Here is a 16,920-nt window from a genome sequence, read left to right as displayed (position 1 = left end):
ATTATTTACAATTTTTAAATAATCATATTAAAAAAGAGGTGAAATTAGTTTTAATATCTTTTGTTTAGCCTAATACATCTAAAATATTATAATTTCCACATGTAATCAATATAAAAATGTATCAGGGAGATAGTTTAATTCTTTTTTATATTACTGTCTTTGAAATCTGGTATATATTTTACATTTATAGTGCATCAGTCTGGATAGTTACATGTGGCTGGTGCCTACTGTATTACACTGTACAGATCTAGATCATAAAATAGTTGTAGAGCTGAGCTGAGAATGTTCTAGAGTAGATAAGCTTTGTCATAAAAATAGAGAATAAAAGTTTTGCTACAGAAGTTAGTATAAAAACATAACCCCATTGAAAAAAGCTTACAATGACAAAATATTTGATATCTGCCTAAATTTTAAAGACATTTCTAAGACAAATAGAGCTCTTTCCTTAAAACAAATTTTTAAAAAAATTAGCTTTTCTTCAAACTGTAATGTTTTCTGTTTCCTTCTAAAAAGCATGCAGTCTGCTTACTATATTCTTTGAAATTACTGTATGTTCATCTGCATACCAGTATAAGGAGATGCTCTTTCTTGTTTTGGAAGAATTTGAGCCCTTGTGATCTTTGCGTTTCCCTCCTACGTAGTTCTTTCTTGAACTGTCCATTTGTCCTGGCATATCCCTGAGTCTGTACTATCTACTATAGGGCATTTATTTCTGATGGGGAAGGGTGGTTTGTTTTGATCTTAATGCTGAGCTGTCCCTTAGTTGATTGTCTTTTACTCTGTTGCCTTATCTTGCTTGCAAATATGGTGTCAGAATATGCAAGTGAATTATTGCCTGTTGTGAAGAAACCACTATTTTTTTCAGCTTCATTCACTATGAACATTATTGTGCTTACAAAAGTGAGTTGAGTTAAAAAGAACTGTGTTTTTTAGAAGTGAGAACTAAAAGGGGGAAATAGTAATTTTTCCTCTTATAGAATGAATAATAAAGAACTATGACTTTAAATTTGTCATGATCTAAATTTAATTTTTTTCCTACCACATGCCAATTGAAAAAGAAGAATTTGTTGAATGGGAATGTCTTGAGTAGGGAAATTAAGGACTCTCACAATCTGTATCTCTTTAGTAGCATACTTGATACAGTGTCATGTTTAATTAATATTAGAATGTCAATTTAAAAAATCATGCTCTTTGGAAGATAAAAGAATTCTGTGTAGAACAGGCAAACTTAGGAAATATATGGTCTCTTGGTAACATGTTGGAAGTTTTCTTCTTTGTTATAATTTTCATATGTAAGTACAATTAGGAGATTCATAGATTTTCAACCCCAATATAAAAACATTCTTTGAGAGTTTATCTTTTTTTACCTATTGATTTGCCTTTGTTGTGGACACATTCAATTTTTCAAGCAACTGGTGTGTACTTTACACCAAAACCTTTATTATATAGCCTTCAGTAATCTGTAGCTGTGAAACTCATATTTATCTGTTTAGATATTCTCAAAATAATCATACCTGTGTGCCAGCCACCTGCTATCTGACTTGCCAGTTTCTCTGTTCCAACTTTATTTTTCTGCTTTATAGAAAACTCCCACTTTCCAGTTTGCAGCTAAGGTAGGAGCTGAGTTCTTTTCCCTGTTAAGTGGTCTTATCAGGCAGTTATGCCATTGCCAAGCAGCAGTAAGTTCCCTCCTCTCAGGTGTTAGCTAGTAGGTAGGGTTGGCAAGGGGAGCCTGGCCTGCTGTGAAGAAGTAGACCACTGTCTCTCTGGCACAGCCCTCAGGGTCAATTCTTGCTGTGGGTTCCATCCTATGGCTCACTGTGACTTTCCTGAATGGAATGCATTTATTTTTTTTCCAGCCCTGTTCTTTCCGTGTTCTTCCCACATCAGCTGGCGGCAGCCAGTTGGTTCTGAATGCTGCCCACAAATTGTTAGCTATTTTGCTTCTTGGTCCCTCAATTTGTCCCTTGAATAAGGAATTGATGTGTTTCAGATCCAGGATTATGTTGCTTAGTGAAGCAAATCTAATCCTTGCCAAGGAATGCCTAAAGTTGAAGGCTTGATTCCAGAAGAAAATAAAATAACAACAGCAGTACCTGTAATTAACATATATTGCCTGTTTACTGTGCCAGACGTTATATTAATCAGATTGCATGTATTAGCTTTGTTAATCCCCAAAATCACTTTAAAGTAGGTTCCATTGTTGCCCGCGTTTTACAGAAAGGGAGCCATTGGAAAATCAAATAACCTGTTCTAGGTTATATATTAAGGGATAGTTCCAAGATTTTGAATCTAAGTAGCTTGACTTCAGAGTCCTTGCTTTCAACGCTGTATTCAACTGCTAAGTAAAGCTTCACTTCTGTTTTTTTGTTTTGTTTTGTTTTTTGTTTTGGAGAAAGGGTCTCATTCTGTTACACAGACTGCAGTGCAGTGGCATGATCATGGTTCACTTCACCCTTGCTAGGCTCAAGTGATCGCCTAGGCTCATGCAATCCTTCTGCCTCAGCCTCCTGAGTAACTGGGACTACAGGCACACACTACCACACCTGGCTAATTTTTTTTCATTTTTTGTAGAGATGAGGTCTCACTTTGTTGCCCAGGCTGGTCTTGAACTCCTGGCCTCAAGCCATCCTCCTGCCTTGAACTCCCCAAGTGCTGGAATTATAGGCGTGAACCACCGTGCCTGGCCCAAAACTTCACTTTTCAGTGTCTTCTGGAATCTGAACTCTCACTGAAGAGTAGACAGGAGTTTGATGTTTTAATCTATTAAAACTTCTTTGTACGTGCCTTCTAAGAACAGATTATATTCAGTGCAATTTTTCCTGAAAAGATGAAGTACGTTTCTTTGTAAAATTCATGTATGTATGTATTTATTTATTATTGTACATATTTATGGAGTACATTTGATATTTTGCTACATGGATACAACATGTAATGATCAAATCAGGGTAATTAGGATATCCATTACCCCAAACATTTATCATTTCTTTCTGTTGGTGACATTTCAAATCTCCTTCAGCCATTTTGAAATATGTAATAAATTATTGTTAATTATAGCCAACAAAAGGCATTATTGCTAGTACAGATATTTCTTGACTTATGATGGGTTACGTCCCAATAAACCCATTATAAATTGAAAATATGGTAAGTCAGAAATGCATTTAAGTCACTCTATTGTTATTTACCCACGGATTGTGTGGCTGACTGGGAGCCACACAATCTCTGTTTACCATTATGAAGGTCGTATTGCTTCAGAATGCAAATGAAATTTAGAGTGAGTGCCTTGTGAATCAGGGAGGTCCCACTGTATGACTCCCTGTGATCTCTTGGAGGTGAAAGAATGCACAAATTTTTTAAGTTAACCTGAAGGCCACCCACCTTTCCTGAGTTATATTGTACATGCCATCAATTAGTAGGGGGTGGGCAGAGGTGGAAGATTTCAGGCACAGGCCTTAGACAGTTGATGCCCTCTGTTATTAAGATAAATAAATCCTAACAGTTCTTCCCACCTTTTGCACATCATGGCATGCACAGAAAGTTGAGATTGGAGGTGATCCATTATTGCTTGTAACCCATTTCCAACACCCTTGTTTGGAAGTTCTTTTTTTTTCTTTTGAGACAGGGTCTCATTCTGTTGCTGGCACGATCATAGCTCACTGCAGCTTCAGCTCCTGGGATCAAAGTGTCTTTCCACCTCAGCCTTCTGAGTAGCTAGGACTACAGACACATGCTACCATGCTTGCCTAATTTTTAAAAAGTTTTTTAGTAGAGATGGGGTTTCACCATGTTGCCCATGCTGGTCTTGAACTCCTGGACTCAATCAGTCTGCCCGTCTTGGCCTCCCAAAGTGCTGGGATTACAGCTGTTTGTCAGCTCTGCTATGGGGATATATCTGCAAGTTTCTAAGCTTGTTACATTTAAGAAAGCATTCTGTACACTACAAGGTGCCTAGGACTACAGACACATGCTACCATGCTTGCCTAATTTTTAAAAAGTTTTTTAGTAGAGATGGGGTTTCACCATGTTGCCCATGCTGGTCTTGAACTCCTGGACTCAATCAATCTGCCCGTCTTGGCCTCCCAAAGTGCTGGGATTACAGCTGTTTGTCAGCTCTGCTATGGGGATATATCTGCAAGTTTCTAAGCTTGTTACATTTATGAAAGCATTCTGTACACTACAAGGTGCCATTCATATGTAAGGTTTTATTAATAGTGACTATTAAGACCAAGCTATTTGTTGTAGGAAGAGACATTGTGTACCATGATTTTTTTTGTTGTTGTTTTGGGAGCTGTCCTGAGAGAAGCAGGAGCAGATGCTAGACCAGTTGTGGAGTTAAGGTCTTGTATGTGATCTGGTGCAGTAATGAGGAGAAGGAGAAATGCAGGTGGTCAAGGATTATAAGATCCAAGACTTCTTATAGGAAACCAAGCAGCTGGTGAGATCCTCATCAAATTCTCTACCTTCTTCTCTGCCTATCCCAGTTCTCTCTGTAGTGAAATTCTGCTTTCTTTGTGAAGTCTTTCCCAGACTTTTTCTACCTCTTCTCCTATAGGTGAAGGTCATTCACCATCCTCTGTCTGATATTATAACTGGTACTTAGCTCCATTAATTGTACTTCCAATGCTGCATTGTTTTCAGTTCCACACATCTTTTTTCCTTTTTAGACTGTGATCTCCTTGAAGTTTAGGCTGTGTCTGATTAATCCTTATATCTCCAGCCACACCCAGCTCCTTTCATCAGACTCCCTCATTAGGCATGGCTTGAATGCTCTTTGTGTACAGCTGAAATTTATCTCCCTGTGCCTTTCTCCCACGGGTCCTCATTTTAACACCTGAAACAGCTTCAGATAAAGTTACTTTTATGCCAGCCATTTATACATCTGAATAATCTGCCACGTATGGCTCCCAACAGTCTTAATTTCTGTGAGCTAAACATTTTTACTTTTGAAATTTTGTTTTCCTGTTTTTATCCTCAGTAAGTACTGTATATGTTCCCTTTACCTCTCTGGTGCATAGAATCTTAGAATGTTAAGATTTGGAGAGGACTAGAGTTTGACTAGTCTAGGCTCTTCATCTAACCAGTATTGCTTCCGTACCGATTAGGTAATTGAAACTGAGTTATAGACATATTTTGGAGCAACACAAATATTTTAAGTATTTCACTGAGGAAGTTTAGATTTAGTAAATTTTTTAAAGTCTTTCATCGTTCATTCTTCATTAAAATGTATTTGCTGATGAGTATCTTATTAAAAGGGGGCACATTGGAAAGATATGTTTTATGATGCAGTGCATGTATGCTAAAGAAAGATCTTCAGATTCTTATAACATTCTTATTAAGAATTTGATTCTAAAGCCAAGCTACCTAGGCTTCAGTCCTGCACCTGCCACATACTAGGTGTAAATTACTTAATCTTGAGTTAATTACTTAATCTCTGTTTGCCTCAGTTTCTCTATTTCTAAAACAAGGTTAATGATAATGTGGGTGTTAGGAGGTTTAAATGAGTTAGTACTTCCAAAGCACTAAGAGTTATGCCTGGCCCATAGTAAACATTTCGTATATGGTAGCTGCTGCTACTGCTGCTGCCACCACCATCACTGCTACTACTATTATTATTATTGAGTTCTACAAGCACCTGTTGAGATGTGTAAAGCCCCTGTGAAAGTTCTCATAGAGCCTTAGTAAGACACCATGTACTTATGATACAAGCTTCTTGCCTTTTTAAAAATTTTTTATTTTATTTAAAGCTTCTTGTCTTAATGAGAGGCCCTATATACCACTCTGCACTGAAACATGATTTGACCCAGACCGTAACGACACCTATGGAGTAATAAAGTATTTTTTCATAGGATTTTACCATATAAGCAATTGAAGAAAAGGCAGAAGACCCATTAGCTTTTGGAGTCTGTTCTTTGAGACCAACTTACTAGGAATCCATTTCCTATCTTTTTAAAAAGAGTAAATTGATTTTCCTCATTGACATTCTGTAAACAGAATACTGGCAGCTTATATTTTATGGAACGTAATGTTTTAAAGTGAACCTAATTTTTCTTAGTAAACTGCTTTTAATAATGCATCAGAGTAAATTTTTTCCCTCTATTATTGTCAGGTTGCTATCAAGATCATAGATAAGACCCAGCTGGATGAAGAAAACTTGAAGAAGATTTTCCGGGAAGTTCAAATTATGAAGATGCTTTGCCACCCCCATATCATCAGGCTCTACCAGGTAGGATCATTAGTGTATAGCAGATAGCTGCAGAGAACCCAGAATGTTGTATGTGTGGCTCCCTTTGAAGAAATGTGGGTGGGTGAACATCTGTGACTTTTTTTGTTTCTATGTTAATCCTGCTATCTTTCCTACCCTTCTGTTTACCCACTCAGCACTTAGTATCCTCAAGTTTCCCCTGGCCATGTACTAGTAAGTTTTCCTTACCCAGGTAGGTCTTTTTAATTTGTTCTTTAAAATTTAATGCCATTCTTAGCAGGAACTACACAAAATATTAATTCAGAAGATGATGAGAATTTATTTTATTTAGTTCAGAGTTCTAAAACAGGATGGGAAACCCAAAAAGTAGAGAATTTAGAGAGGTGAAAAGTTAGAGATGAATATAACATTTTTTTTAACAGCATTATTTGAATACTAGTTTCTGTGATCATGTTATAAATTGTTATGGTAAAGGATTGCTTCTTGGATCAATCAAAACCTACCTCTTTTCTATTCTAATAGGATCGTAGACTTAGTTTTCCAAGGTAGTAATTATTTTGATAATCAAGAGACCAGATCAAGTGACCAGGTCTCTCCAATAGGAGAGATTTCTATTTTAGTTTTTTTTTTTTTTTTGGTCTTCCCAAGAAACATGCATATTTCATGCCATCATCAAAATGATTCCGTAGCCTAACTATAAAAGCAGTAAATCTGATGGCTGGAATTTCAAGCGGGATAGGAGGAGAGGACCTTGCCTTAGCAGGCTGGTGAAAGAGATATTTTGGGAGAGGTGGGGCTTCGGGATGCTTCTCAAATTGCAATGTGTTGGCAGCCGAGAACTTTGCCTCTGCATAGGCCCAACTCTACTTGCTGCTTTCTGCCAGAACAGCCATCTCTTAGTTCTGAAGGACGTGGCCACCCACTTGGTTATTTTGCTGCTGTTAGTCTGCAGTAAATGATTACTGGCCCAGACATAGGACCATGTGTAAGAGTGGAGAAAGTATACCCAAGGCTCTATGGGCAAGCTTTCATAGCCTCTTAGTTTTATGGAAAAGAAAATATGTTGTGATGTTAATATGTGTGGTTAAAACTACAGCATTAGAGCTCTTCCCTGGCATCAGTTGCTCACATAATGAAATTAGGTCAACAGGAGCAGACCTGTTGAAATTTATCAACCTAAATTATGTTGAACAATGCCTACGTTCTGCCCCACAAGCAAACTTATGAAAGCTTCCTGGTGTTGCCTGAAGAGCTGTATCTGTGAGCTCACAGGTGTCTAACCTCGGCTTCCTTCCTATCCTGATGGGCTGAATAAATTTCTTGACCTTACCTTTTAAAATAAATCATCTTTAAATAATTGTAGGGCTTAGGCTGACCTTTCTCAAGAGGTTGACTTGTAGCTATTACCCTTGTAACTGAATTCTGCAAATTTGCCTGTCTTACCCAAGATTAGCCTATGAGAATTTCCATAGGTCCAGTGCTAGCTTTGAGCAGTGCCTTCTTTCAAGCTTTAATTTTGCTTTCTGGCAGCTGGGTTTTTAAAATTTTATTTATTTATTTATTTATTTTTGAGACGAAGTCTCACTCTGTTGCCCAGGCTGGAGTGCAGTGGCATGATCTCTGCTCACTGCAGCCTCCATCTCCTGGGTTCAAGTGATTCTCCTGTCTCAGCCTCCCAAGTAGCTGGGATCACAGACATGCGCCACCACACCCAGCTAATTTTTGTATTTTTAGTAGAAACAGGGTTTCACTATGTTGGCCAGGCTGGTCTTGAACTCCTAATCTCAAGTGATCCACCCACCTCGGCCTCCCAAAGTGCTAGGATTACGGGCGTGAGCCACTGCGCCTGGCCAGAACTGAATTTTTAATTGTATTTAGTTTTAATTAAGTGTAAAACTAAAAATAATTTTAAAAAGAATTGTTGAAATGATAGTATTTTGGATATATTGGGGTAAATAAAAAATATTATTAGAGTTATCTTCACCTTTTCCTTTTTCCTTTTTAAGTGTGGCTACTAGAAAAGTTAAAATAATATATGCAGTTCATATTATATTTCTATTGGACAGCACTGTTCTAGAAAGATATACAATAAGCAGTGAACAGTGTTCCTCTGGGGATTGAGATGGAGGAGATTGGGAAGAGGAAAGCCTTTGGTCTTTTGTTTTATAATGAGTGTATGTAATCATTATTACTTTTAAAAATGTTTGATGGAAAACGTAAAAATGAAGAAAGGACTGACAACATACTACAATGAATTTTAAAAAGGAACAACAAAGGGACCAAGACAAAACACAAATCACTTACGTTACTTTAAAAGGTTGAGTATTTTAAAGTACTGTTCTCTTTTTTTCAAATAAATGGGCAGTGGAAAGGAAAGTTGTCATTTCTATAAAAAAATGAAAGACATATGTGATTTCTGTGGTGTTCTTATGTGATTCCCATTATTTTCCCCAAAGGCTTTTTTTTGCTTTAGTTTTTTTTTTTTTTTATTTGATGGGGTATTTTTGTGCTTCAGATGATTGATGTTGAATCTGAAGTTTAAGTTTTGGTTCTTGACAACTTCTTTGCCTCTCAGTTTTATGGAGCTTAAGAGATTGCAGAGACGTCATGGAACATCAAAAAGACTATCTCTCTCAAGCAATAAATGTTTCCTACTTTTAAGAACTTGGAGGAATATCTAATTTTCCCTTTCTTCTTAATAACATTTATATTTGTTTCCCCAAAAATGTTTTAAATTTTCTTTAATCTATAGTGGTTATTAATATTTCAAATGAGAAAAGAGGAGTCATTAGTTTCTCTTCCTGTATCAGCCTGTCATTTGTGTCACTGTCTGTCACTTTCCTGCCTTTGCACCAGGTTATGGAGACAGAACGGATGATTTATCTGGTGACAGAATATGCTAGTGGAGGGGAAATATTTGGTAAGTACATTTATTGCATTCTTTAAACAGCTATTGAGCACACTATGGCAAACCTAAAATAGCTGTTCAGTGCCTTTGTCACTTGAGCAGCAGTCACGTGATGCTGTTCTTCAGTCCTGTCATTTTCTATCAACAAAGGCATTTTAATTTGTTTCGATTAATCTAGTAAAATCCCTTTAACACATTTGTTTCCTTAGCAAAGGTGTTTTGTTTATTTCAGTCAGGCGCTGACAGTTGAGATTAAAGATCTCCAAAAACAAGCATCCTTTCTGAATGTGGGACTTAGGGTCTTTCCTGTTTGCAGGTTCTAACTGAGGTTACCAAGTGCAACAGAACTCACACAAGTGTGTGGGCCTCTGTTGTGTCAGAAAGAGCCACTTAGAGCAAATAATCTCACCCGAGTGCATTCCTTAAACTTTGTTTAAATATAACATGTAACTATATTATTTACCATGTGTTCACAGTTCCCCTCAATGATTCTTGTAATTTTGGGGGTTCTGCCTTCAGTAGCTATATTTTCCTCTCACACTTAGCATTAGCACAATGTCAGAAATAAGCAAGAGACTTTGTTACTGACAAATCTGATTTTTAAGGTGGTAAAAACTGACAAAACGATTTTTTTTCTAACAGTGATAAATGGAGCCAAGTAAAGTTAAAGAGTAAACTTCCAAATCTAAATTGATGTGTCTTTTATTTTTTCTTTTGGCAACTAACTACAGAGAAAAGTTTCTTTATATACCTTATTTGTCTAATTTCCTCATTTTTAAAAAAATTTATCAATATGAACACTTGCTAATTTAAAATTTATTTTTTAATTTTTATTTTAAACATTTGCTCCTTCCTGCACGATAAAATGTACTTGAAAGCATAGAATCACTTTTAAAATGAATCTTCTTATTAATGACTAGTCAGTTGTGGCTGCATGGATGTGTGTGTGTGTGTGTTTGTGTTTTTAAAGTTTCCCTAGTGATCTGCTGTTTTTTTGTGTGTCAAAGTATCTTTAGGGTAAGTGCTGGTCCTTTTTAAAAGAGGTATCATTATTTCTTAATTTTATATTTAATTGGCTTTGTATATGTGATTAGTTAATGTTAAAGCTAATGGTGATAGAAATTTATACTCAATATAGTATGGGAGGGGATACTTTATTTTAAAGAAATGAAAGCATTACAAGATTTGAAGGATAGCATTGTTTGTCAAGAAGGTATAGTAGGCCTTCAGTATGTATGATAATTTTATGCCAATCATGTGCCTTGGAGATGCTGACTCAATTAAGACACTGGTTTTCCTTTCTGTGGAGAAATCTGGTGGAAAACAGACAGGGAAATCAACATATTACTTTGAAGATGAGAATGGAAACTGTAAAACTCTGTATAGTAGAGAACAGTAGTGCAGATGGCAGTTTGGTTAACTCTTGGAGATCAGGGAAATCTTCCTGGAGGGCATGGTTATATGGAAATTTATGAACCAGAAAATGAAAGCACAAGAGAGAATATTTGGAGAGAGAGAAATGGCAGTCATGTTATTGGGAGACTATACTATGCTCTGACATTCCAGGCACATGTTATGATAAACCTGCCTTAATTAAGATCACAAATGTATACAAAGGCAAATAGAAAACTTTCATTATCTAGATAAGGTTTTTTCTTTGGACAAGGTGTTGCTCTGTTGCCCTGGCTGGAATGCAGTGGTGCAGTCCTAGCTCACTGCAGCCTCGAACTCCTGGGCTCAAGTGATCCTCCTGCCTCAGCCATCTGAGTAGCTGATACTATAGCTGTGCACTACCACACCTGGCTAATTTTTAAATTTTTAGTAGAGACGGGGGTCTCACTATATTGCTCAGGCTGGAAGATACCTTTTTACAAGTTTTATTCTATAAAAAGTCAAACATCTTCCAAATCCTTGAGCTGCCTGTTAGGTGTTTTTATCTCATAGAAAGACATTTATTGGTGGGGAAACAATGGTAATTTGGGGAGAAAAAAGATCATGTCATCTTAATGTTTGTAGTAAAAAAAGACCCAAACACAGGGCACATCAATCTACCTTACTCTTTAAGAAAGCAGATTTTATTTATTTATTTATTTATTTATTTATTTATTTATTTATTCTTTTTTGAGCTAGGGTCTCGCTCTATTGTCCAGGTGAAGTGCAGTAATGGGATCACAGCTCAGTACACCCCCAGCTTCCTGGGCTCAAGTGATCCTCCTGCCTTAGCTTCCTGAGTAGCTGGGACTATAGGTATACACCACCATGCCAGGCTAATTTTTAAATTTTTATAGCGAAAAGGTCTCATTATGTTGCCCAGGCTGGTTTTGAACTCCTGGGCTCTAGCAATCCTCCTGCCTTGGCCTCCCAAAGTGTTGGGATTATAGGCATGAGCCACTGTACCCGGCAGGAAGCAGTATTAGAGAGATCAGTTTCTTGGTCACGGACTTCGTGTGAATGTACCTCAAGGGATGAACAAACAGAATACCACTTCTGATAATATTATTTTAAAAACAAAATATTTTAGGTTGGTGCAAAAGTAATTGTGGCTTTTGTCATTGAAAGTAATGGCAAAAACCGCAATTACTTTTGCGCCAACCTGTAATTATATATTGTAACACATATTATGTAATATATAACAATAGAATTTGAAATGTTATTATTGATACTATTAAGTAATATTATTATAAAAGATCCAGATGTGGAAGAAAATAGTGTATTACCTAAAGAAATTATTGAGACTGCACAGGGATAGAACTGTCTCATGAGCTCTGATTTTTAAAAATGTCTGTGTAAAAAAGATGAAAGGGGCTTAGTCAAGAAAACCTGGGCTTTGGATGTATTTAGACCTAGGTTTGAATCAGATCTCTGTCACCTATTTGCCCTTTTACTTAGAGCAAATTACTAGATGATTGTGGTGCACAGGTTCCAGGTCTGTAAAAGGTAAGATCTAGAATATTTGTATTATAGTTGTGAAGATTAAATGAGATCGCATATATAGAGCTCTAGCACAGTGCTTCCTTACGCCTTCGTGTGAGAGAGTGAGTGGGAGATCAACTTCTGCCGTCAAGGTGTGAGGAGCTCTGCCGACCTGCCTTGCTTGCTGAAACAAGTGAAAACTATTAAAGAAAACAAAACCCAGTCATTTAAAGTCTCTGGAAATCGTCCTAAGAGTAAGCAGAAAATGCAGGAACATTATTCAAGAACATCTATGCAAATTCAGTAAGAAAGAAAGTCTGGTCAGCAAGGTGGAAATTCCTGTCCAGGCTACTGCAGCCAAGAACCGCAGGGCTTCCTTCTGTCAAAAGACAAAATTGCAAGTTTAGTTTGATGATCCCAGTTGGCTTTATTTGCGATTCTAGAATCGGGCAACATTTCATTTCATAGAATAAGTGTTCCAGTAAGTTGAGCAGAAGAGTTTGTCTTATAGACAGAAGGGCTTAAGAAGTCTGAACAGTGTATTGGTTACTTTTAAACAGAACAATAGAAAATTAACTAGTTAACATCAGGTTACTTCAGACTACCTTTTTTAGTAAGGATTAAAGCAGAGGGAACTTCATCATTGTGCCAGTTAAAGATTTTAGATTGGGCTGTTTGGGAAATTGGCTGTTATCTCTTTCTCCTGATTTCTCAGGTCAGATAACAACCTAGTTTTCGCTTTGGAACTTTAGCATGAGTGACTCCATTTTGATGTTTAGTTTGGTCTGTTGGTGCCTAGTGCAGAAGTTTATTCGAAAACAATGATCTCCTGTAATTTTTATTTGTCACTTCTCCTCAATTCTCTCCAGCATCTGAATAGCAGCTTTCTTCCCAGGAGGATCTGGACATCAGCAATTCTCATTCTGCCCCGAGCTGCCTATTGCTGAGTCCTGGAGAAGTGCAGTTAAGAGATGGGGGCCCCTTCTTCTACTCAGCCCCCACTTGTGGAGCTTGATCAGGTATGCCGAGAATACTAGGACCCAGATCACTCTTGCCTTGGGTCTTAAGACAGTGGTTTCACTGTCTTTTGCTGCTAGGAGAGGCAAGCTGAGAGGACTCCAGGCTGCTGTCCTCCCCCGCTCTCCATCCACCAAACTCTCAGTTCCTAGAGTGGGAATGTCACTCAGAGAAGTTTGCTATTGTCCCCAACCCCAGCTCCAGAGCCCTAACTCTGAGATTTTTACCTGTGGAGAAAAACAAACCGTAAAACAGCTCCTAATTTCTTCCCAAAGGAACTGACTTCATTTGCAACAGGGAGTGAAGTTCAAACCTGATTGTACTCTCAAGAACAGTAGGGGGAAAAGAAAAAAGAAAAAGAACAGTGGAGGATGTGGTAAAGGACATTTGAGAAGAGATTCATGAAACAGGCCAAATGATAGGTTTGCTAGTTCACAGGAGAGAACCAATGAATTAATTTAGAAAGAGCTTTTCTGGGGTTAGAATAAAAATAAATCACTGGTTGGGTGCACACCTGTAATTCTAGCTATTCAGGCAGAAGGATGGCTTGAGCCTAGGAGTTGGAGGTCAGCATAGGCAACATAGGGAGACCCTGTCTTAAATAAAAACAAAAATAAAAAAACACTGATGGCAAAAATTATTTCTTCAAAGGAACCAGAATTTCATTGTATTGTTTGTAGACCAATTTGTGCCCCAGGGCATTATTCAAAACAAAAGGGCAATTAGCCAGCAATTAGTGGAGTTTAACGGTTGGGTATGGTCAGTAAATGAGAGGAAGAAAGTCCTAGCAAAAACACTGTGATCCCAAGGTAACTAACTGTAGGCATACCGAAGCTGCCTGTTCCAGAGGAATCAATCACATTAGAGGCTGAACACTGTAAATATGGAGAAATAAACTTCACTAGAAGAATCTAGCTTTTAGCTGGGCATGGTGGCATGCATCTGTAGTTGTAGCTCCTTAAGTTATTGATATGAGATCTTTCTAACTGTGGGCATTTTACAGCTATAAATTTCCCTCTAAGCATGCTTTGGCTGCATATCATGAGTTTTAGTATGCCGTATTTTCCGAATTCACGTTTGATATCTTATTTATTTCATTATTTATTTATTAGTGTGTTGTTTAATTTTCACATATTTGTGAATTTCCTGAATGTTTCCTACTATTGATTTCCAATTTCATTCCGTTATAGTTGGTTGTTTTTCTATTCTCTTTTTCATAATTTCTGCTATAATATTTGTTATTTCCTTCTTTCTGCTTGCTTCAGTTTTAGTTTGTTCTTCCTCTTCTAGTGTCTTGAAGCAAGCAGAAAGAAGGAAATAAAGATAATAGCAGAAATTATGAAATAGAGAATAGAAGAACAATAGAGGATATCAGTGAAACCAAAAGATGGTTCTTCGAAAAAATCGACAACATTGACAGATCTTTAGCTATATTGACGAGAGAGAGAAGAAAAAAAGAGAAGACTCAAATTACTAGAATCAGAAGTGAAAGAAAGGAACATTACTAGAGTCCCTTAAGAAATAAAAATGGGCCGGGCGTGGTGACTCATGCCTATAATCCCAGCACTTTGGTAAGCTGAGGTGGGAGGATTGCTTTAGCCCAGGAGTTCAGTACCAGCATGGACAACATAGTAAGACCTCATTTCTACTAAACATAAAAAATTAGCCGGATGTGGTAGCATGAGCCTGTGGTCCCAGCTACTTAGGAGGCTGAGGCAGGAGGATCACTTGAGCCTAGGATGTCAAGGCTGCAGTGAGCCATGATTGTGCCAATGCATTTCAGCCTGGGCAATAGAGCAAGACCCTGTCTTAAAAAAATAAAAATGATTATAAAGGAATATTATGAACAACTATACATCAACAAATCAGCTGGGCTTGGTGGCTCATGCCTATAATCCTAGCACTTTGGGGGGCTGAGATGGGTGGATTGCTTGACCTCAGGAGTTCAAGACCGGCCTGGGCAACATGGTGAAACGCCATCTCTACAAAAAAAAAAAAAACAGAAAAATTAGCCACGCATGGTGGTGCACACCTGTAGTCGCAGCTACTTGAGAGGCTGAAGTGGGAGGATCACCTGAGCCTAGGAGGTGGAGGTTGCAGTGAGCTATGATTGCGCCACTGCACTCCAGCCTGGGCAACAGAGTGAGACCCTGTCTCAAAAAAAAAAAAAAATCAGATAACTTAGATGAAATGGACAAATTCCTAGAAAGATACCAACTGTTGAAACAACTGACTTAAGAAGACATAGAGGCCAGGCACGGTGGCTCACGCCTGTAATCCCAGCACTTTGGGAGGCCGAGGCAGGCGGATCATGAGGTCAGGAGATGAGACCATCATGGCTAACACGGTGAAACCCTGTCTCTACTAAAAATACAAAAAATTAGCCGGGCGAGGTGGTGAGCGCCTGTAGTCCCAGCTACTCGGGAGGCTGAAGCAGGAGAATGGCGTGAACCTGGGAGGCAGAACTTGCAGTGAGCTGAGATCGCGCCACTGCACTCCAGCCTGGGCAAAAGAGCAAGACTCTGACTCAAAAAAAAATACATAGATACATATATATATAGTTCCCTAGCTGAAGTCAAAAATGGTGTCCTGGTTGCAAATTGATAGTCTTTACTTTATTTGACCTCTTTGTAGCATCTGAATTCTTGACTGTTTCCTTCTAAAGCTCTTAGTTTTGACTTCCATAAATGTTCAACTTCTGATTCTTCTATTGTTTGGACTGTTCCTTCTTAGTATCTTTTGCTGGGCCTCCTTTCTCTGACTGCTATGAACATGTTGACATGTTGTAGCATATTCTCTGACTTTATATATATATATAATATATAAATAATAATAATTATATATTTTATATATATATATATATATATTTTTTTAAGACGAAGTCTCACTCTGTGGCCATGCTGGAGTGCAGTGGCGCAATCTCAGCTCACTGCAAGCTCCACCTCCTAGGTTCAGGCCATTCTGCCTCAGTCTCCCAAGTAGCTGGGACTACAGGCACTTGCCACCACGCCCGGCTAATTTTTTGTATTTTTAGTAGAGACGGGGTTTCACCACATTAGCCAGGATGGTCTTGATCTCCTGACCTCATGATCTGCCCGCCTCAGCCTCCTAAAGTGCTGGGATTACAGGTGTGAGCCAACGCTCCCGGCCTGGCTAGGGAAATATTAATAAAATGGCAGAGGTGGAGACAGATGTTAAAGAAGTGGAAGCATTGGGTGCTATTTTGAGAAGCATTGCTCTGAAGGAAAGAAGGGAGAAGACAGTAGTTTGTACAGGAAGCAAGGTTGTTGGGAGAGAATTCTCCACAGATATCTCACATTTCTTCATGTTTCATGAGTAAGGCACTGACTGCCTTTGTTCTAGACTGTTTTCTCAAGGATGTTTATATAGTGAGCACCCTTGAAAGACAGAGATAGTATCTCCCTCCACAGCTCAAAGATAGATCTGTTTATTGCCCAGTATGAATCTAAGCTCCAAGCTCAGGGTTCCTCTCCTATAATGGACCCAACTGTGTGTGTAGGCATCATCTGGTCCCCTTTGCAGTGCCCTGTGAAAATTAGGGCTTGGGGAAATGAAGCAAATATGTTGATGCTCATGCTGCTTGCTGTGCCCTAAGTGACAAAGTCCTTTGTCTCTGACAGAGGGGTTTCCTATCTTCTGCCATCATCCATGTAATTGTGGCAGGTTGAGTTATTAGCTTGCAAAAATGGTGAGATCTCAGACCCTCTTGATACTTGACAGGAAATAAGGAGGGGTTTGTTTTATTTTGATTTTTTTAAATATGAGACTTGATTACAGGTTGAGGTTGAAGATGCAGTAGTGGGGAAGATAAGTTTGAAAATAATTGATATGGAAAACAATCTCTAAAGAAAGATCCATT

The 16,920-nt window shown here is 38.1% G+C and overlaps 1 protein-coding gene across 21 annotated transcripts in view; it reads left to right on the top strand.

Annotated features, from left to right (window-relative positions):
* SIK3 (SIK family kinase 3) overlaps positions 1-16,920 on the top strand; it is a 258,649-nt gene that overhangs the window by 135,261 nt on the left and 106,468 nt on the right. For 20 of the 21 annotated variants that reach the window (XR_010127644.1, XR_010127643.1, XR_010127641.1 and 17 more), the window contains exons 2-3: positions 6,107-6,223; positions 9,059-9,122. Coding sequence is in view for 15 of the 21 variants with exons in the window: in XM_054441459.2 (XP_054297434.1) it covers positions 6,107-6,223; positions 9,059-9,122 (181 nt within the window). In the remaining 6 variants the exon portion in view is untranslated. Of the gene's footprint in view, positions 1-6,106; positions 6,224-9,058; positions 9,123-16,920 lie in introns of those variants that run through there. The other variant, XM_063671475.1, reaches the window with a different exon arrangement.

This window comes from Pongo pygmaeus, chromosome 9, assembly GCF_028885625.2.
Source record: "Pongo pygmaeus isolate AG05252 chromosome 9, NHGRI_mPonPyg2-v2.0_pri, whole genome shotgun sequence".
NCBI lineage: Eukaryota > Metazoa > Chordata > Mammalia > Primates > Hominidae > Pongo > Pongo pygmaeus.
The sequence above is the reverse complement of the archived record's forward strand: the minus strand, read 5'-3'. Positions and strand labels throughout refer to the sequence as shown.